This window comes from Somniosus microcephalus, chromosome 21 (genome assembly GCF_052327205.1).
Source record: "Somniosus microcephalus isolate GS21.2 chromosome 21, FLI_Smic_1.0, whole genome shotgun sequence".
Classification (NCBI taxonomy): Eukaryota; Metazoa; Chordata; class Chondrichthyes; order Squaliformes; family Somniosidae; genus Somniosus; species Somniosus microcephalus.
Window position 1 is genome coordinate 70,126,187 of NC_141007.1, and position 22,508 is coordinate 70,148,694.

The 22,508-nt window shown below is 41.1% G+C and overlaps 1 protein-coding gene across 5 annotated transcripts in view; it reads right to left on the reverse strand.

Moving 5' to 3' along the window:
• Positions 1-379: 379 nt before the first annotated feature.
• smurf2 (SMAD specific E3 ubiquitin protein ligase 2) overlaps positions 380-22,508 on the reverse strand; it is a 215,705-nt gene continuing 193,576 nt past the window's right edge. For all 5 annotated transcript variants that reach the window (XM_085963890.1, XM_085963892.1, XM_085963891.1 and 2 more), the window contains 9 exons: positions 17,928-18,129; positions 16,655-16,758; positions 14,207-14,321; positions 9,790-9,968; positions 7,171-7,308; positions 5,218-5,338; positions 3,698-3,899; positions 3,347-3,422; positions 380-2,766 (listed from right to left, as the gene is read on the reverse strand). In XM_085963890.1, coding sequence (XP_085820016.1) covers positions 2,667-2,766; positions 3,347-3,422; positions 3,698-3,899; positions 5,218-5,338; positions 7,171-7,308; positions 9,790-9,968; positions 14,207-14,321; positions 16,655-16,758; positions 17,928-18,129 — 1,237 coding nt within the window. In that variant the 3' untranslated portion in view covers positions 380-2,666. The remainder of the gene's footprint in view (positions 2,767-3,346; positions 3,423-3,697; positions 3,900-5,217; positions 5,339-7,170; positions 7,309-9,789; positions 9,969-14,206; positions 14,322-16,654; positions 16,759-17,927; positions 18,130-22,508) is intronic.

Consider the following 22,508-nt stretch of genomic DNA (forward strand, 5'->3'; position numbering starts at 1 on the left):
GTCCAGGCGATTAATCTTAATTTCTGGAGACTCCAGGAAAATCCTGGAGCGTTGGCAAGCCTACCCGACATCCACTTACCAGCAGTGGATAGTGATCAAGGGTGTGGGAACCCAGTCTTAAACCAGCGATACTGAATTCAATTGTAGAACATCCCCAACTCCGCACTGGTCAAGATCAGTCAACACAGCACAGACTTTAGATCAAACCTCGGCCCCTTTTCCGGTCTGTATGGCTCACTAGTTAGTGCAGTTACCTAATGAATTCACATTGGGTACAGATTAAATCGAAGGAATTAAGTTTCAGGGCCAACAGCAGTCGGATGTCACCGTTTAAATATTGGTTTAATGACTTGAGCAGTTAATAAACAGAAGGCAGACATAAAACTGAACTGTTTATGCTGTGAGGGTGCAAACAACATACACTTTATTGCTCATTCTGCATGGGTACATACGTAAAAGTTTGTTTCCATACAGCTTTTTTTGTTGTTTTTTATTCATTATTAAAGCCCATGTAACAGCGGGGGTGAAATACAATGTGTTAACAACGCTAAAACACTCTGTAATAAATACAAATAAAATGGAAATGAGAAAAACCTAAAAACAAAATAAAATATGGTGTTTTAAAAAGAACTGGGAAGTAAAGCCAAGGAGTTAATTGTAAACTAATTACATCTATATAAAAAAAAGATTTTAACAACTGGTAGACAATATTCTATTAACCAATAAGTGTTACATACAGTGAACTGCTCCTGTCTGCTATAACGTATTATTTGGTTTTTACAGCATATTTCAAGTCTGTGAAGCGATGGGAGCATGCGAGGAGCTATCAGCTGTATGATGAAGCATGCGTTTTATTACAAGGGCAACACTCTAATTGCTGACTTTAGCTTTTACTTCTGTGTATGCAGCCCATTTTAAATCCACCATTGATAAAACTTAGGCGTAGTGTTATGGATGGTTTCAAAACAGATCATGAAAACAGACCACGTGTGCATTGGACATTTATCAAGGGGACACAGTTGTAAATGTCCATTGGGGACTCCGTTCTGGTAATGGGATGTCAGCTGTCAACCTTTTCCTTTCGAACAGGAGGGAGAGGGGTGGGGGTGGGTCAACAGACCAAACAGAACTAAAGTCCTAAGATGTGCAAAAAGTGGTTTAAAATAAAAGTTAAGATACAATTAATTTAAAAGTTGTAATAATCACAGTATTAGCCTCAGATTTCTATATCACGCCTCACCCAAGACTGTACAAAGCACCATTGCAGGACACTTTCCCATTGGATGATGCTCTTGCAATTGATAGGCAGCAGTGCAGGGCAAAAAAATATATAAGATTGCTGTATCAACATGTGCTCCCAGTACAGAAATACTATCATCTGACAAGAATGTCAACAGGTTATAAATATATTAAAACTCATGTGAATGTATAGGATCTGCAGAACATTTCCTATCATTAAAATTACAAAAAAAAACATACAATGAACTCAAACTCTTTAAAAAGTCAACCTGGGGTCTTGAGCTGCCTCAATTTAATATACAGGTCATAATTCATCTATGAATAGAAAAACAGAACTGATGACAACTCTCAACTTTATATATTTAATTTTTGTTTTCATAGTTGTTGCTGGCTATACAATGACGTTTGCCTCAGCCCAGCTATAACTGATAAAAGGTGATTCACACCCTTCATTCAATGTTAGAAAATCCTGGGGAGCACAAACCAACATTGCATTGTAGAGTGTTGCCGCTTTTAATATACAATAAAGGAGTATTCATCCCTTAAGTCATGTAAATAACTGATGCAATAACAAAAAGGGAAAAAAAAATAACAAAAAGAAACTTCCCAGTTAGCAATGCTGGCTGGTAATATGCAGTTCATTAAAAGATTCCTCCCCGTCAATCTGGGAGGGGTTGGGGAAAAGTGGTTATGGCTGAGTTGGCTGAAACAAAGTGGAATGTTTCTCCTGTGATGAGTTTATATGTATGTATATATAAAATATATATGTGTATGTGTATATATAATATATATATATATTTATATAAACTGGACTAATAGACGTTGATTCAAGTCTGGAGCACTCCAGGAAGAACATTTATAACAAAAAAAAAAATTCAGCCAATTTTCCATTTCAGAATCCATTTGGAATATTAAGTTTACAAGAGCTCAATTACTGTACTGCTGATCATTTCTATGCTTCACATCCAAATGAACGACCAGTAGGAAAAAGGTGCTATTATGGTATAGTCACTTCAGCCCAACAATAGCTTGTTGTACCGATTGCTGCAGTCTACATCATGATGCATGGGGGGGGGGGGGGATTAATAATTAGCAAGGAGTAGATGGGTTTAAGACAGATGACTAAAAATAGTACTTGTCGTAGTAGTCTTTTAAATCAGAAATGCTATCAAGAATACTGCTAACTGGTCAAATCATAAAAAGCCAGCAGTCTGTCATTTTCCAGATATTAGTTTAGCAGCTGATAGTCTCATGACAAACGCCAGGTGACCGGTTTCCTCAAAGTTCCCTAATCATCCAATCCCTCTTGCTGTCCTCTTGCTAAGTAAGGGGAAGACGTCCTGTATAGTCCAAGCCCTGCTGGAACCTTGGCAGGAGAAAGCCCTCACTGACTGGTGCGTATGCAAGTCCCACGATTCACAAAGCAGTCATTCCACAGCAAACCCACAAGTCTCTTCAATGGCTGTTAGCAGCTTCTCATAGAGTTTTTCATAGTTCTCGTAGGGAGGAATGTCAATTCTGTTAAAGCTAGGAAGAAAACAGACAAGAAATGTGTTTTACTGCCCAGTTCTTTAGCAGGTTATAAATCACGACACAGCTGCATCGCCTCAATAGTCTTTGACATAATTGCACACAATGCTGTTTTCCAGGACTCCTTTTATTACATTGTCCTATTGTCTGGAACATCCCTCTAAGCTGTCTTCATAATCTTTACTGGCCAGATATAAATCACAGTCCAAATTATGCTATAATTTTCACTCCAGTGCATGACACTGTAATCTGTTCACTCCAGGGAACAAGAGTGAAAGAGCTGCATGATGACAGAAAATTATTAATGGCAGATTCCATTTGTAAGACTATCCCTCCCATTCCGTTAATGAATTCCTGGCGAGTCTAGTACAAATTTAATGGGATGGGTTGACTGCGTGAAGGTATTATCTTTCTCATTATGCTACACTGATCATCTGTCCATTTTAATTAACTGAGCATTTTCGCTTCCATTTCCCACCCTCAGATTTTTTTGCATTCTAAAGGCAACTTGAAAACAACAGTATTATTAAACTAAACATTTCCAGAAACTAAAAACAAAAAGAAAGCGATCTCCTACCAGGTATGTGCTTTGGGGAGGTTGTTAGTGCTGGCATCGATCTGGTGGATGGTGAAGAGCCTTGGACCTGCTGCACCTGCAGTAACATTAAGACACTTTTAAATATCAATAAACTGAAAACGGGCTGTAATCTTAACAAAAACGTTTGCTAGTTTCGCAGTATTTTAGCTCCCGAGTTAGCGTGCCTTGCAAACCGCCTCCCCCCGTCCCCCTCACCCCAAAGTAATGTTGAGAAGCCGATAAACCTCTCTCCCCCGTCCACTCCGGCATACACAGAAGTGGTCAAGCTTAAGTTTTCTTTCGTTGTGTCGTACCGCGCGTAGCTGTACATGGCCACAAAGTCACACTCACCTTGCAATGCTTTAAAACCCTGCAGAGGCACTCGAGAGGATCCTGTCACGAACTGAAGCAACCGGGCTCGCCTTTCCTCATCAAAAGACTCCACTGCCTTCCAGAACCACTTAACAATATTGCTATCCGCTGTACAGTGTTTTAACCTAGTGTTTGATTTCCAGTCGTTGATATCAATCTTGCCAAGGCCGCAGATAATTAGCTGGGAACGGTCAATAGAAAACAAGCCAAGTTAACATATGGATACAGCTTTGCCCTCTCCAGGCCATTAGCTATCTAGTTAAACTATGCTAACTACACCTTAATATACAGTTTCCTTTTTTAATTTGAGTCCAATAAACCTACTTTAATTCTGCTAGCCTCACCCAGGTTGTTCATGTTCTACAAATGTTACACAACTTTAATAAAACAAGCACTATACTATGGTTTAAACTATACCACAGGACTATATTCAATTTTCCTGATGTTACTTTAGCTTTTGATATTCCACTTTATTTGTTACATTATTCTTTCTTTCTTTGGCTGTAAAGCACTTTGGGACGTCCTGAGGTTGTGAAAGGTGCTTTATAAATACAAGTCTTACTTTTGGACATTTCTCTTGAACTCAATATTGTATCTTTCTTCTTTCTAATTTTACTCCTTCCCTTCCTTCAGGTGTCGACTCCCTCACGGAGTCATTGTTTCACAGGCCCTCTGGTGCACTCAAGCAGTACTATTCACGCAGCCTCGATAGGGAGCGCTGGCAGGCGACAGAGGACAACACTGAGCTCTCCCGGCACCCACACACACCCCCACCCCCCCACACATACCTTCTAGTAGCAGTAGCTGTACAATGATCAACAGTATAGAGATCAGGAACCCTGGTCCATTTCCCCAACCCAACTGTTGCACCTCTACTGCTGCCCTCCTGAGGTCAACTAACTCAGCACAGGCCAGAGACCGAACATGGGCCCTTCTTAGACTTACGGCTCAGACACTGACTTAACTCTGAGCAATCAGGATGCCTCCAACACTGTATTTAAAAATAACATTTAAATTTGAGGTTCTTTTTAAATCTACAGATCATTTTATTTAAAATCACGAAGTGGAGCTGGCGGAGGATGAATGCACAGACGCCAAGTGCCCACTGAGGATGGGCAACATTACAGACTGGTCCAAGTGCAGGCAGCTGCTTCAGAATCAGCACGCAGTAATGACACGCACATTTGTTGGTGCAAACCTAAAAATGGTCAAGACTTGCAGTCTGTAGACGCCTGGATCTACCTGTAACCGACATCTACACATGCAAGGACAATGCAAAAGAGTTCACGGTTTACAACAGCTCAGTGTCATCAAAAGATGAACATACCGAATGTGAAAAATCAACCTGTGTAAAGGTAACAGCGGTTACCATTCTCTCTCTCAAACAGGAGACTGGGTGACCCCAAGTACTCTCAGGACAATGAAACAGGTACTTGCGCCCGAAACACTAACACAGCACTGAAATGGACAGAGTGCCATGATAAAAGCAGAGTACTCACCTCCAACTCCTTCTCATCAAATGTCTTCAGCAGATGCTGTGGGATCACCTCATTGAATCCTTTCTGCAGAGCCAAAAACTGGGCCTCGATACCTCGTAGAAATCGCCAGTTCACATATAGCCTACAACAGGAAACATTTCCCCGAGTCAGAGTGTTTCAGACGGACTCTGATACTGTAAACTGTAGCGCACCACAGAAAAGTTAATCCATCAGGTTGGGCTCTTGTTGTCTGACCTGCCGACAGATTTACTCACTGTTCAGTGCGAGGAAACGGGTCGATGGTGCAACCCCGGCAGCCTTCGGGTCGTTGCCATTTGATGGGTTGAAAAGGCGAGTTAAAAGCTTAGCTTCTCAGCTGGATCAGTAGTAAAGACAGTGTGTAACTGGGCCACACAGACCAGAAGATGCCAGATTTGATTCTGGGATGGTGCTGATCTTAGGTAGAGGGCAGGAGGGGTGTTAACATTGGCTGCAGCAGGCCTGAGATATGGAGCAGATTCCTGCCCCTGATCACAACCCAGTGATTGCTGCTGTAAAGTGCACTTGTTTGGACCAGATCAGACATGGTTGTGATTTGAGACATGACATATGGTAAGTGTAGCGTGCTTGGGAGGAACAGATGACTTTGGACCTGTGGTTCCCAAAGTTCTCCAGCACTGGAGGTTTTCCTCGCCTCACGTCTGGGTCTGTTGGAGACTAACTGATAGAGATTGATTGCTGTGATTAGTCAACAACTCCATTATCATTGTATCATGCGACTACAGGTACAACACTGGTAATCCGGCACCCGACGGTCCGGCACCTTCAGTGGTCCGGCACGAGGAAGGTCCTGCTGTCACATTCCCTCCCTGGGATGGTTCCGGCTCGGGGCCCGGGATCGCCGCCGGGTCAGGATCAGCACCTGGACCGCGCAGCATCACCGACGGCTCGGCGGAGCCCGAGCAGCGGGGTCGGCAGCGGCACAGGGAGGGCAGCAGCAGGAAGAGGAGGAGCAGGTGGTGGCGGTGTTTGTGGTGACTTTCGACACCTTCAGTGGTTCGGAATTTTCAGTGGTCCGGCACCGGCCTGGTTCCGAGGGTGCCGGATTACCGGTGTTGTACCTGTACCAGGATGGTAGAAGGCGAACTAGATGGAACTTAGTCTTTTATCGTCTCGCTATTCCTATCTTCCTATGCTTCCCACAGTCAAATAGTTTTCCAACAATCACTGTCTTGGCTCACAAATATACAATAGGCACTTGGGTTGGGTATCGAACAGAAACTGGCACCTGTGGAACCGTCCTGACAGGAGTCAATGCTTTCAAGGAGGGGAGGCGGAGGAGAGAAAGTTAGCAACAAAAAAAAGCACAAATTCAAGATTTTAAAATGCAAATAATTTGAAGAGGTTAGGATACAATATACTGGTAACAAAAATTAAAGTTAGTTAAAGTTACAAAGGAGAGATAGGAAGAAACAAGGATGAGGGTCAGCAGAGGTAAAGTGTTTATAGATTGTTACACAGCATTGTGTTTCAGCTGTTCAGTAGTTTTAGGTTAATATTACAGTAAAAAAACGTTACACCATCAGAAAATTTCGTGCTGTTTCAACATCATAGAACATGACCCGAAAACCTACAAAGTGGGTCAGACTAGAGAGAAAGCTATTCCAGTATCGGTGGCGAATAAATATTTCAATGTAGATTGGGCGCTTGTTGATTCGGTGAAAATCCCCGGTCAGTTGAGTCAACCTATGTAGCCCTAATCCGGTACATGTGGGAGAAAGCTACTTCGCTGATAATGGATAGGTTATACACTATCTTACTGAAGAGCAAAGCTGCAGCATGCATTTAAACCGTGCAAGTCTGCACCATCAAATCCAATCCCTTTCACTCGGCTATTTTGCTAATGAGATAAAAGTTTCATGAAGTATCACCACAAAACAGCAATAAACTGAACAGACTTATGCTGTCTCTTACCGGACATATTCTTTCTTTGTCTCCTCTGATACAGGGATGCTTTTCCCATTTGGCTTCAGTTCATGTTGAATAATTTCCCCATAGGCGTTGTGCTCTACACAGAACGTGTGGTCCAAGACACCCGTGATGTCATTTTCACTGCATGGGAGAAAAATAAAACTCTGCTCACTTGAACTATTTCCTCCCAAAAGATAACCTACTTTTTGTCTAGTACATGTTGCGAGTTATCGGTTGATGAATAGATTAAGCGTCTTTTCAGACTACAAAAGAAAAATTTATCACGCTCTTCTGTATAGCTAACGCATTCTACGTTTCAACTTTATAAATAGCATGGGTCTTGATAACGGTTCTCCCCAAATATCATCAGTCAGAATGAGAACACAATAAGTCATCCTCGGTTCCAAGGGATTGCCTAAGAAGAGGAGACAAATGTGACCTGATGGTGAATAGGTTTTGTGGCAAATTTTGTTCAAGAAACTTTAGATCACATATTTCCAAAATACATCACTTTTCTCAAAATGCTTCCATGCTCACAGAACAACACGGAGTAAATGTTTATGTTCAATCCAACAAGTCAACACTATTTTGCCTCAAATGTCATCAATGTTGCACCTCATTTTGCAAATTTAAATAGAAACTCGAAGTGTTTTGCAGTTTTTAGAAAGAAAGTGATTAAGCAACAGGTCTTCTGACCCCCATCTTAAAGGTACACATCAAATCCCCCCAAAAATGCTGTTCATCCCAAGGTAGAGATGCCATCACTATTCACTAAAGCACAGCGGGTTTAAGTGGCAGACTTCTAAAGATTTCAAATCCTGCTACAATAAAAATATGCTCTAATGCTATAGTTCAAAGGCTATTAAATGGCAATAATGTATTTTGAAAATATATGACAATTTAAAAAAGTTATATAAATACAAAATTATTTAATTAACAAAAATAATAAATTATTTAAAGATTATAACAAAATTTGGTAAAACTTGTTCATCATTAAGTTATATTTGTTCAAACACTGATAATACTTGGGGAGAACAATCTATTTATAAAGCATATAATTTCGAATGTGTTAAATATACAGAGTAGAATATGACACAAACTAAGTAAATTACCATTCTTTACATAATTGCAAAGGGTTGTTACGATTTTGGGTTTCCTTTACCTTTTTTTAATTCTAGATACTTTCGGCTAGCGTGTTTCAGACTACTTCCATAGGTAGTCCCTGCTCTCCATGTCCCAGAGAGGGTATCCACTTCCCTCAATATCTGGGTAAAACTTATAGCATGTCCAGGTAGTGAACAGAGAACCCTTTTCAGCTACTGGCTTTATTTTATGCCTTCAAGCGGTCCACCTGGGCTTTGGAAGACGGCAGAATAATACTACACTAGACTTTGTCTTGGACTTTAACTGCCAAGCACATTTATTAAACAAGAGAAGCAGCAAACAGTAGCAGTAACGCAACATATTTTTACAGCAGTTAGGTTTAGCTGGCTCCATGTAGTAATAGAAAAGAAATAGTTCACAACTACAGGAAACTTTCGATTAACCGGCCCTTAACTAACCGGAACGCTCTATCCACCGGCAAAATTCAGGAGTCAGTTCCGTTAACTTTTATTACCTTTTTTCACTCCATTTGTTGCTGTGCAAGGGTGTAGCTGAAGCTGTTGCTAAGCTACAGAGGCGCTTGCAACTTGTGCCGATTGTTTTGAAGCTGCAGGGTTTGTTGCTTTATACGGAGCTCTGAGCTCCGTATCTTTTACTATAGCATTCGGTTATCCGGAATTGTTGATGAACTGGCACCAGGTCGGTCCCGTCCGTGCCGGATACCAGAAAGTTTCGTGTACTATGCTAAAATACATGACTCGACATTTTCATATATAAAGGTTCCTTTTTCTTCTTCTATTGTCAACTATGGATGTTATCGATCCTGACCTAATTATCCTCAAAGATTTGTTATATTCACTGATTTTAAAAAGACAGGATGATGAATACCTTCAACACAGTGATGAGGACCTGGTGAATTTAAATACCCGTTAATTCAAAAGGAGCTGCCAATCAAAAATATATAGGGAGACAAATCACAAGATGTTTGCATTTGAATTGAATGGCTTGGCGCCTCCGTAGGAGGATTGCCCAACAACAACCAGACTAATTGTTGCAACAGTGCACCAAGTTGAGCTGGCCCATGATTTTGGTGAATTAAACTGGGTTTAACTTCTTATACACCATGACAAAATTAGAGAAGCCAATACCGCACTTAAACAAAAATACTTCATTATCACATCATCCTAGTGCATACACCCACTGTACAGGGAATACACAAAGTGGCATTCACAAACACACGTTCGTGCCCACAACTGCTCTACCAGCTCTCGAGATGAAGTCAGTGTGTGTAAACCCACAGCTTTCAAAACATTCAGCTTTGCCTGTGCGCAGATTTCTGGCACCAGCAACATTTCTCTAAGTGAGCCGTTAACAATCGCCACCCCGCCCTACCCTATTATTTGATTTGATTTGATTTAATTTAACTTCTTCTTATGAAGTCTAAAATGGAATTCCTGAAATTGTTCTCCACGTGGATAGAGCTAAGCGGCATCAGGGGTAAAGCAGCAGTGTACGTACAGGATCCAGACTAAGCTGTTGTGTAGATCTGGGTCCACAGACTCCATGTCGTCCAGTGTGATCGACTTTCCCAGCAGCTGCTTGTAGAAGGGCAGAGTGAAGCCCCCATCGATGTAGTGCCCGTGAAACACTGCCATCCCCATAATCCGACCAACAAAATGGAAATAAGACAAGTGCTCCTAGTTTGAAGGAAAGGGAAATGAAAGCAAAATCAGTTAAATGGTGCTTAGCAATAATTTGTCTTCAATTAAAATTTTGTTGGAATTCATGCTTTATCGGATAGATTAATCATCAATAAATTATATTAGATAACAAGGAATAGTTAGGTTATGCTTGCGATTTAACTGTTTAAAAATGAAGTGTTGTCTTCAGAGTTCATATTAAGTGTGCACGTAGACATTTTCCCCATCCCATTTACCAAGTATCTGTCCCACTGTATTATTTAATACACTGAACTCCAGACATTCTCAGATTTCAACAAGAATTTTTCATTTACAAGGTGCTATGTCTTTTGCAGACTCTAAAAGCCATCTGTACATTCTAACTATTTTATAAGGCTCAGTTAGAATTGGAAAAGAAATAACTTTGCAGATGTTGCAAGGCAGAAAACATGTTCATACTTTAGAAGCTAAAAGACACAACACTCAAAATATTAAACAACAATTCTTGTCTCTCTGCAGACCTCGCCATTCTCATTTAAAAAAAAAACTATTAGTGTAAAATTCAAACATATAAATTTAATTTTAAAGGTTAAAATGGTGTTATCATAGAAATTTACAGCACAGGAGGCCATTCGGCCCATCGTCCGTGTGCCGGCTGAAAAGAGCTATCCAGCCTAATCCCACTTTCCAGTTCTTGGTCCGTAGCCCTGTAGTTTACGGCACTTCAAGTGCATATCCAAGTACTTTTTAAATGCGATGAGCATTTCGGCCTCTACTAGTCTTTCAGGCCTCCACCAACCTCTGGGTGAAAAAAGTTCTCCTCAACTCCGCTCAATCCTTCTACCCATTACTTTATATCTATGCACCCCGGTTATCTTGGTTCCGAGGCGACAACTTAAAATACTATTAAATCCCTGTGACATTAAAAACTCCAGCAATGTGATCTTTAGGTGTGATGGGTGGGGTCCAGACACACTACCTTTATCAATGTTCCCCACTGTGCTTTCTTCAAACTTCTAGTGTAAATGGCAAGGATTATTTAGTGCCTTTTGAATTGAAATTCAAAGCAGAAAGACACCCATCTCTTTCTCTGGGGCTGCAAGTGGAAAACTCAAAGGGCTGGTATCACAAACAGCTATCGTGAACCCTGTGGATTTGATCTGTAAATCGAAGACTAGTCGGGTGAGTAATTCAATACCTTTCACTGTATGAATTGACTGGGAGACTCCATTCAGTTTTGGGCAACATGTTGCAAGCTGAATGCAGCATCGAAGGGTTTGAAAATCTGAACTGGCCCAAAGCTCAATGAAGGTTTAAACTTTCATAACTAATGAAAATTGTTCAATTAACTGATTTCATGTCAGTTCAAAAATACGCCTCACTACGCCCTTCCATTTTGTTTTTTTCTCTCCTTCCTCATTAGCCCTGTACCCGAAGCCACTCCCCAACCGACCTCAGTGGAGAAGCTCGAATGCAAATTCACGCCCTATTAGTGCTCCACTAGGCTGCCCCATACAAACTTTGGTTTAAACTGCTGCTCACTCATCTGCACACACAAATCTGTTCTTCTGTTAGACGCAGTTTTTTGGTTGAATGTAGTCTCCCATTACCCCATATATCCCAATACGATTGTCATTCTGCTCTACATGTGTGCTATGGGACTATAATCACCTACTATGGAAAAAGAAACATCAGTTTTCTTAACCAGCTACCTCAATAAAATGAGAATTATTCTCAGTGTGCGCCAATATAAAGGCGTACTTTTATCCATGCATAGTTGTCTGACTTCGAGGCTGAGATTTTAGACTGGCTATAAACATATAATTCAACAAATGAACAGTTAAAATGAACAGAAACTTCCATTTTTAAAACCCAGATTATGAATTAACCATTCAGGTACGGCATCACTTCAATTTAAGCACTGTAAGCTTACCTGAAATACAGTAACTTACATGAACTCCCTCAAACCAGAATGTCACTTTGCAAGGTGCACAATGACACCAATCTTAATTCAGGTTAGGATTGAAAGGCTAAAGTGGTAGGGTGTAGGGCTGCCACGATAGAGAGGGTGGGGAAAGGGAAGACAGAAAGAAAGAGGGAGAGAGAAGGAAAGGGACAAAGAAAAAAAAAGCACACGGACAAAAGAGACACACACAAAGGAAGAAAAAGAATGAAAGAAAAAAGAAAACACGCATTTATATAGAGCATTTCAATCACAGGCACGGAATTACTTTTGAAATGTAGTCATTGCTGTTCTATAGATAATATAAAAAGGAGACATCTGCATACTTTTTAAACACTATTGTTGGTGGTTTGTGCTTCAAACTGGTCAGAGGCAGTAGGAGACCAAGTATTTTATGCTGCATTCCCTCCTCAGCGACCCCATGAATTGACACTGCTGCTTACAGTTCTGCATTCATGTCATCACTGGAGAGGGGCTGCTACACAAAATGGGTGATCTCGAGCTGCTTCCACTTGCAGTATTGAACGTGTAAAATATAGGGACCAAGGGAAAAATGAGAGAAAAGTATATGGAAATTTCCACTGTATAACAAATCAGGATTAAAACAGCAAGAGTTTAAATTTGATTGACACCAGCAGATCTCATGTGGCATTGCTCAGGGCCAGTCACTATTTTGTAATGACAGAGGTGTTATATTAAGTGTCAGCTGCAGCCACATCCAAGTCAGAAGGTTGCGGGTTCAAGTCCCACTCCAGAGACTTGAGCACATAATCCAGGCTGACACTCCAGTGCAGTACTGAGGGAGGGCTGACACTCCAGTGCAGTACTGAGGGAGGGCTGCACTGTCAGAGGTGCCGTCTTTCAGATGAGATGTTAAACTGAGGTCCCAGCTGCCCTCTCAGGTGAGCGTAAAAGATTCCATAGCGCTATTTTGAAGAGGAACAGGGGAGTTGTCCCTGGTTCCCTGGCCAATATTTATCCCTCAACCAAAATCACTAAATTACAGAATATCTGGTCATTTATTTCATTGCTGTTTGTTGGACCTCGCTATAGGTACAACTTGGCTGCTGTGTTTCCTACATTACAATAGTGACCATACTTCAAAAGTACTTAATTGGCTGTAAAACGCTCGGAGACGTCCCTGAGGTCATGAAAGACGCTATATAAATGCTAGTCTTTCTTTCTTTATCGTGTAATGCATACTATTATTCTGTTGCTAAGGCGGACCAGTTTTTAAGGCGGTCTGTTGCTTTAAGATCACAGAGTCTAACTGCTTTAAGTAAACACAGCCCGAGATCAATAAGAGCGTAACTGCTGTTTGGCGGGAGATGCTTGCTGACTGGAAGGCGCTTATAAATTTCCAACTGCACAACAACAAAAAACAACAGAAATAAGTCCCTTTATTTCTCTTTTTATTCTTTTGATACTTTGAAATGTGATATACTCTCTCAAACTTCCTATACACGTAGATTTCTACTGCTGGTATAAACTTATTTCTTCACATATTTCTATATGAAACAATTTTAAATGATCCCGAAAATAAATTATTTTCCAAATTTTGTGCTCCCACAGCTCGTTCAAATCACATATCACTTGTCCTCCACCATTGTTAATGCGGTATGTTCTGGGTCACAATATCACTACTGGTGCTCCTGAACATCATCCATCTACAGTATTATGACATCAATTGTCATAGTCTCCTTCACTCTTACACAAATGAAACAAATGTGTTCAAGCAGTGCTCCATCTAATGATTCCACTAAGAACAAACTAAATGTGATCAAGATCGAGCGCCAAGCTAAGCCTGGGCTAACTTGAGCTTCAGGATTTAGTTTAATGAGAAGAACACTTACTTGCTTAAGAAATATTAACTTATATACATTGATCTGACTTACCACAGACTGTTTAGAGCCGTTTTAAATCTAATAAACGCCCTGTGTTCATCCATTGTATCTCACTACATTTAAATTTTAAAATACTGTCTCTCACTGGAACTTGAGTTCTCATTCCACTTTTGTCCATCAGCAGTCAATTACTCCACCAGGCAGAGTGCTTTACTAAAAGCCAGGACTCGCGTGCGCACACACAGACCTGTAGGTTTTCATCATTAATACAGCTCCTTCTGCTTGCACTCTCTCAGGTTAATCTCATTGGACTGCTTGCAGTAATTAGGAACAGTGCATCTGGCCTACTGGCTATTCTCCTCATCTTACTGTGAAATAACAAACCACCACTACAAGAATTATACGATGGAACTGACAGGCCATCAATTAAAAAAAGACCTTATGCTTACAGGATTGACCGCAGAGTCTGGGTTGATTTGCAATGTGTAGATGTCATCTCTAGAGTACTGGAACAGTCCGTAGTATGGGTTCAACATTTCATGGGACAAAAGATAAAGCCATTCCCTGCAAGAAAGTAAGTAGAAACCTTTTTATTTTATATCAGCAGATATCCAGTGGCGATCTCGTGGCAAGTTAGAGGATGTGCTGGTTTACAAGGACAAGAGCATCGTACTATTTAATGCACAATGTATTATTCTGCTGCTAACGTGTAGGTGTGTGTTTCTTTAAGGCTACAAGGTACAATTGCTCCGCAATATTAAAATCAATGCTCAGTCAATTACAGGTCAGGGCAGATTTCTTCCTGTTTTTAAAACACTTAAGACCACAAAGGCTGAGGTGAATCAGAATTTAATTGTTAATTGGTCAGAGAATTCACCAGGTCAGAAGCTGCTGGTCAGTTTCAGGCGCAGATCTGAAGCAGGCAGCTTAAAGTCCTTCAGTAGTAAAATATTCAAGCCTTACAAAATAGTTTCAATTGCCACAATTATTTGAAGAACTAAAATATTAAATCTCTACACAGCAAAGACTAATCCTGAGAGTGGCAGAGATAATTTTACTCATTTAGTGAAGGCAATCAATAGTCACTGGCCGACAGTCTCTTTCTGTTTGGACATGGATCAAGGGTTGAACTAGTCGTCACATCCATGACTAAGTCAATCTCGTGATCTTTGGCATTTGACTGGTTGATAAATAAGGACTAGTTTTCAAGCCAACCACTTGGTGCCTAGTGTTTTTTCCAAACCAAAATGGATGGTGAAAATAAAAAGAGACAGCAATAAAAGTTAAACAAAAAAATTTACATTAAAAAAAAAAGGCAAAGGTTAACATTATACTGATTAGAAAACAGTTAAACTGAAGCAAAAAATAAAAATGGAATAAGGGTGAGGGGGAAAAAAGGGATGACAGGGTAAGTACAAGTGTATTTTTATGTACAATTGTACTCGTCTAGGGTTACTACTAGTTATAAAGCTACTGTTGATTCTTGGGCCGCTTTATTAATGTAATCTCCTCCCCTCACCCCCGTGTCACAGTGTCCGAGCTAAAATATTAGAAAGTCAGTCAGCCCAGAGAAACACCAATCTCTCCTATGGACCTGCCAACAGTCCAGGGGTTATTAATCCCCAACTGCAGATTCACTAAATGGGAAAGTGTGCCTTTGTCTGAGGCAGTAAAGATGTCCACAGATTAGCTCCTTCCTGAATTGAGGAAGTTAGAGAGAATTGAACTAAAAAGGATTGCAGGTAAGGGAATGCAGATGGAAAATAAATCACACGCTCTGCAAATGGCTCAGCTGGTTAAAGTAGTGAGTAGCTAAACCAGCATGCTCCCAAGTTCAACCCACAGTCTGCGCTGAGTTAGCAGATCTCGACTGGGGTTCAGTCAGAACATTGGGATTGGTTTCAGTGCTCCTAGGGTCCCTGTTCCTGCTCCAGTGATGCTAGAAGCAGAGGTATGGAGGTCAGGTGAAAACAGGATCAGGTTCAGTGGTGATTCCTCCACAAACAGCCTGCCAATGCTCACCGTTGGGCTCACGCATTAAGAATGGCCACTTGGGTGACCAACACAGTGAAACTACGCCAGCAAGGAATCGATACCTTCAGGAGGAGGAGAAAATTGGCAGAAAAAAGGAGGGACAAAAAGAAAAGATATGCTTTATGTCATAAAAGTGCAATTTCACAAAGTATTATGCAATTCTAAAGACCATCAGAACTTCCAAGTGGTTGGATTAGAGTTTGGCCCATTTCTATTTTGTTCAGGAAAGTATCCACAAGGTGGCACTGCATACAGACCCATTTAAAACAGAATTGTGATCGCAGTGCAGTATTGTGTTTAATAGGGGGAAGGAGTAATACAAATATTAATGGAATTAACTTGCTATAGCAATCCTCTCAATTTACTTTGTGTTTAAGACCATTTTCAAATTAACACCTGCAAGAATGCTGCCGCAAGTCTCCAACAACACATTTTAAAGTAGATTGGACCAGCTGCAGCAAGTAATGGTACTTACTGATCATAACGTACACTGTATAAAGACTTACAAGTACATAATACAAACCAGCTGTGGGGCACCATCATACCAACACGCTGCCCGAGAGGTGGGGCATCAGCTTGTGCCCGAAGTTCTCCAAATAGCAAGCTCCGGATCTCTGCCATGCCAATTCGGAGTAAACAGTGGGCTCAGCATTTCAACTCAAAGGGGAAAAAGCTGGAGCCTCTACTGCCGTTGAGCATCTTAGTGGACTGTTTGAGTAACATTGGCCGAGATCTGGAAGCAGTCCACTGGTCTTTCCTTGAATAGGGAACCCACGCACAGCTTGGTGGGGGTGGGAGTTGTGAAAAGAGGGACAATTTTTTTTTAAAAACCTTCTATGTGCACTATATTAACAATCACTTACCTAGCAACACCTCCATAATCTAAACCCTCTTCACCGCGGAATTTTACCATTAGCCGTTTCCATAAGTCTTTCGGTCTCATCTTCATTACTTGTCTGTAAGACTCCTGGATAAAAAAATATTTATCCATCCATTAATTAAAACATAGGTCTAGATTATTAACCAATGGATAAGAGAGTACAAAACATAAAATCCCGCTTCAAGGTGATAAAGAACTATCCACTACTCCCTCCTCCCACTCCAATAACTTAACATTGCCCACCCAAAGGCACAGGCAGGCAATCCGATCCACGCTGTGTTCTGTAAACTAAGATACACAACAGCACCCAGAGGAGTTTATTGCATACGTGTACTTATGATGCAAGTAGTCTCAAAAAGATGGGTGGCCATTGTTACCCAAAGTATTCCAATGGTAATAAAATACTCCAAGCAACCTGCCACAAGGAGGAGAAAGGAGCCTTTAGTGAAAGGAGTTGAAGTATATCAGCCGCTCTGCTCCCTTCTTGGTGCCTGCTCGGTGCGATACTCGTTCGGGCTCTTGGACCTTTGCCCAGTCACAATCAGATTACTACCTTCTCTTTAATTTGAGTGCTCAAAAGAACAGAAGGCAAATGCAGGTAAACTAAAACTCTTTCCCCAATTTATTCATGCAAATAAATGCAACTTTGAAACAGAAAAGCATAAATGAGAGCTCCAGTCAAGAGAAGCACAATGTAGAAGCCAGGCACTCTTCCACGGAGAGGGACTCGGGATAGCTGGAATGCAACTTCCTTCGTTAGAAGTCCAAGCTGCTCTAGAAGCCAACAAACTAGCTTTGAATAACCAAAAAGGTCTAAATTGCTTAGGAGTTGTACAGCAATTCGTGAAATACAGTACTGCTGTACAGAGAAACGCATCCAGACGAGAGAATAAAGACTGCTCAGACTATCAATGAATATCTGAATAAGGTGTCAGTCAGGCAGCCTGTGAAATCTTTGTTTTGCTGGTATACATCAACCACCGAGATACTCTATCTATGTAGGTCACCTGCAGTGTGTTTGACTTGGAACAAATACTCATTACACTATTGTTTGCTGACTGACAACAGTCTGCGTTTGGCAACTGCAACATCATGTCTTAGTTTTATCATTTATTTTGCTGCACTCATGCACAGTCCTGGAGTCTCACAAAATACTTTATAAAGTAACGAATCACATCAGGGCACAGCAGCTATTTACTGTCAGCTACTTTTGTCTTTTGCATTTGCAAAAAAATAAAAGGAGACCGTCTCTGTACCTCAAATATTTCTTCCCTAGAAACCTCGATGCGACAGTGGCCAGCCTGGGGCTGCTGCTGCGACAGTTCTTGTCTCAGGATCTTGAGCTTCTGGACCAGGTCTCGTTTATACCTAGGCACCGTCAGGCATTCAGCTTCATCTGGCAGGAGGATCGGGGGTGCCGGCGGCGGCTGCTGCTGCTCTTTCAGGTGGTTCTGACGACTGATGACAAGAGCAGGGGGAAGGAGAACAGAAACAGTTTAAAACTGATCTAAACACTGTACTCCAGCGCAGATTACAAATACTCCAGCACGTTCTGGTACATCCCAGGATGAGCACACTCCTACTAGGTTACAATCAAAATAAACAAACTTCAGACAGATCCTTACTCGTTACCTTTACAGCACGGTAGAAACTATCTGCAGTAGTTTCCAACAGAAATCTTTGGATAACTACTGTAATTAGTACGGCATTAAAAAAATTAATTACACCTTCAAACTACTCTCTCAAAAAAGTATACCGATGTAATAAAATTCACTACACAGTTTAAAATGAATGATTTTATTGTGGCTCAGTTCACTGTACACCGTATTAGCATACATATCTGAAGCCAGAGGTTGTCCTGCTCTTAAAACAAAGCATTCTTCCTTCAAATGTAGAGAGATTTGGACAAGTTAAATTAGACAAACTGAATGTCCCAGAAGCGAAGTTCACCTGCAAAGAGGCTCACAGCATAAACCAGATACTAAAATTAAAATACTTACGTCAGAGCTACAATATTGTGCAAACTTCCTAAATTAACTATTTTATCTAAGATTCTAGTATAACCTCCAATTTGGGGTGTGTTGACTCAAAAACAATGTTAACAGATTAGCAAAAAAATATGAGTGACTTTTTCAAACCAAAACAGAAAATGCTGGAAACACTCAGCATTTGTAAAGAATGGAAAACATGCTGACGTTTCAGGCACAGCCATTCATCAGTTGGTGGTGGCTTTGAAAGGGAAGGGAACAGTCCCAGAGGAGATGGAACCATTTACAATGTCAGCTAGCCTGGGGGTCCAGGAAGGGAAGATGTGTGGTCAGCAGTTTAGTGGGAATGGGGTCAAGGGAGCAGGTGGAGGGTCTCACGGACGAGATGAGCTCAGAGGGGGCATGAGGAGATACGAGAGAAACGTAGGTTCAGGGGTAAGGCAGCGGGAGCCTGGGGAGAGGTTCAGCTTGGTGGGCAACGGGAAGGTGGGGAAGCAGCAGAGGCAGCTGAATGGATGGTCTCAATCTTTGTGACAAAAAGGTTAATGGGCTCCTTCAATTGTTGTTGGAGGGGAGGGTGGAGAAAGGAGTTTAAGGAGACGCGAGGTAGTGGAGCTAAGAAGCCAGGGGTTATATTTGTTCTACAGGATGATCCTGGAGTAGCTGGTGGTTTTGGCAGAAGAGAATAAACCATTAGTTACATGCATTATAACTTAACCAAATAAATCTAAGTACAGCCACAATTTATTTATTTAAAATGGAAAAATTGTGAAAAGAAATTGCCTCCTGCAATTTTTCCCCTGCTTTCCTAGGTGCAGACTTATGCTGAGGTACAATTTCACAGGTGCCACCAACTCTCTTGTACTTTTCTGAAGTAGTTATTCATGTAGTATGAATGTAGACAGCAAGTGTCAGGTGGCTCTTGACTGTGAGGGGCATCACAGCTGAGCCCTGTCTTTTCCTCACCTGATAGCCACATGCACAGACGTTCCATCAGGAATCACTGGATGGCGAGTAGGAGACCTGCGTTTCCTCTCCTTAAAGCAGGAACACAGAGCTACTGCAGCACTATACCAGTTCCACACTGCACAGTGCATGTACCAAATCAATTATTGGAGGACATGACCAAAAATAACTTTAAAGATGTAAAACAAATTAAGTTTAAGAATATGAAATAAGAGCTTATTTTAAAAGTCAATACATCAAAAAAAAGTAAAACATTTTTTTAATATGCGCGTGTGCACGGTGAATATTAGAACCACAAAGAGGCTGGGAGAGGGCGATGAAGAGAAGCACATATTATCCTACATTACAACAGTGACAACATTTCAAAGGTACTTCATTGGCTGCAAAGTACTTTTGGATGCCCTGAGGTTGTGAAAGTCTCTATACATGCAAGTTCATTCTTCTAGTGAGAGAGAAAAAAAGAATTCCTCATCCAGGCGCCAACCCCCCCCCCCCCCCATGAGTGACACCACGGGAGATCAAACTGGTACAGATTAAGAATATTTTTTCATATTTGCAGGGTCATTCTAAAACAATGCTGACTGCAATTCTCTGAACGTCACAGCTGGGGTCCTGAAGCAGAGCAACAAGAGGACCCGAGACAGAAGAAAAAACAAATTTTTAAACAGTTTTCTGCCAAATCGGAACTCTTCTTCAGTCTGACCCATAATCTAATGAATACAGCAGCTGTACAAGAGAAAACACATTATAGACTAAACAGGGTCATTCTGAAAGCAATGATAATTCTGGACTGCTGATTCTTGCTTCCACCTATTGTCAAGATAAAAAAGGACATCGCAGATTTATGAGTTGCATTTCAAAATACAACAGCATGCCAATCATTGCACCTTTGATCTAAGCTCTGTACCACAGCATGCTCCACGGACCTGATTGGCAAAAGGCTATTGCTTGCAAAATGCTGTTTGTATTAGCAACCTGGCTGGGACACCATCCCTGGCTGGCTGACCACAGGAATGAGGGAATTTTTCAGTACTACCCACTGGCAATAAAACTAAAAAAATTCTTGGCAATTTTTGCAGCTCATAAACAGATGGCTTTTCGGGTACTTTTGATTCATTGTTTTAAACAGTAAGTTTTGAATAGCTATAATTTGAAGGACAATAAAGTTTAGTGTCCGTTACACATTGCCTAGTTACTCTTAAAGTACACTTTTTAAAATAAATTGGGTTAAAGCTGGTCATTCTTGTTCCTTTACAGTTTTTACAGTAAATATCCTGTGCCATAAACAGGTTGTTAAAACAAGAACTAATGTCTGCATAAAAGATGAAAGGAGTGCTAATGTGTGCTTTAATTTAAAGCATGATTTCAGTTTTAACAACGCCGATTAATTATCCAAAATTTTTATACTGCGGTAATGATTTCTAATACAATGGAAATCTTAAAAATAAAGCAACATTTCTTGAGAATCACTGTTTTTAAATGTTTACATGAAGATTAACTTTGCATTCAGATTTGCACAGCACTTTTCTGTGCAACTTGCATGCCTCCAATTTGCTTCAAACACTTGGCTGACATCCGCCAAGGGGATCCCATTGGAGTGCACCTGTTTCTAACAGTGGAGTCAGTGGAACTGGTCTCTTTGGGCTACACCGTAGCTCATCTCAAGTCACTTCCAAGTATTTGTTAGGGGGTTACCAAATTCTCCGTAGAGACCGGAGGATGAAAAACACAAAAATCGCAAAAATTGGAAATAGTTTTCTTTACTAAGTACATGCTCTGGTTGTTCTCTGCTCTCTTCATCCCTCCCTCCCCTCCCCAACACTCGAGCATGAAAACAACCTTTCCTTTCCTCCAGTAGCTTTAACGCAAGCAAGAGTTATTATTTTTGGATAAAAATCCGTTCGCTACTGCTCGCAACCGACTTTCATCTCGGTCACGCGGCCAGACTAGACTGTGAATGAGCCAGAGCTTTACTGGCAGCAATGCAAGTCTTGCTGTGTGCATAATCATGATAGGTCATCTACTCAGCCGAACAATCACTCAACATTTACACAGGACCCATGAACAATTCCACCTTGCAACTATGCAAAATCAGTACCAAAGTGTGTACCAAGTTGAACTCTAAATTAATAATTTCAAAACAAAAAAATTGACATTCTCTCCCCAGAACATGTCCCAACTTGCATCTCCACAATCTGATCACAGTAGTGGTACAATGGAACTGCTCCAATCAATGCAATTACAGGAAACTCTCTTTTTACCGGCACCTAAATAACCAGAAATCTCTCAACCGGCAAAATTCAGGAGTAGGTTCAGGTAAGTTTTACTTTATATTAGTGGCTGTGTAACCGGGGTTCCTGGATCTGTGGCCGTGTAACCGGGGTTCCTGCACCCGTTGCCATGTAACAGGGACGCCTGGATCTGTGGCCGTGTACGGGGCTCTCATACCTTAGTAAGTATACCTCTCTGTAATCCGGACTTTTTGATCAACCGGCAGCACGGATGCCGGATAAAAAAAAAGTTTCCTGTACTTGACTTCACATCTTGGGAAGCACTGCAACAGATCAATGCAACGTTGTACACCATGGCTCAGATGTTGCAGTAGAAATAATGGTGAGGCCATCAGCGCTTAACGTTATTAAAGTGTAAAATGGACAGCAACTTTCAGCGACCACACATGCGGAAATCAGGAAGTTGCTGTTGGAGTTGCCCTACTCCTCCAGAAGCTCCGCTATACTGGTATCTCGCTGAGACTTGGCACTGAAACACACGGAACAGTGTGAAGTTCCTGTACTTAGTTGATACATATGCACTAAACTCGCCAGAAAATGTTAGGGCTTGTCCTTTCCAGTGTAAGTACATTTTTAGCGGTGTGATAAGTCT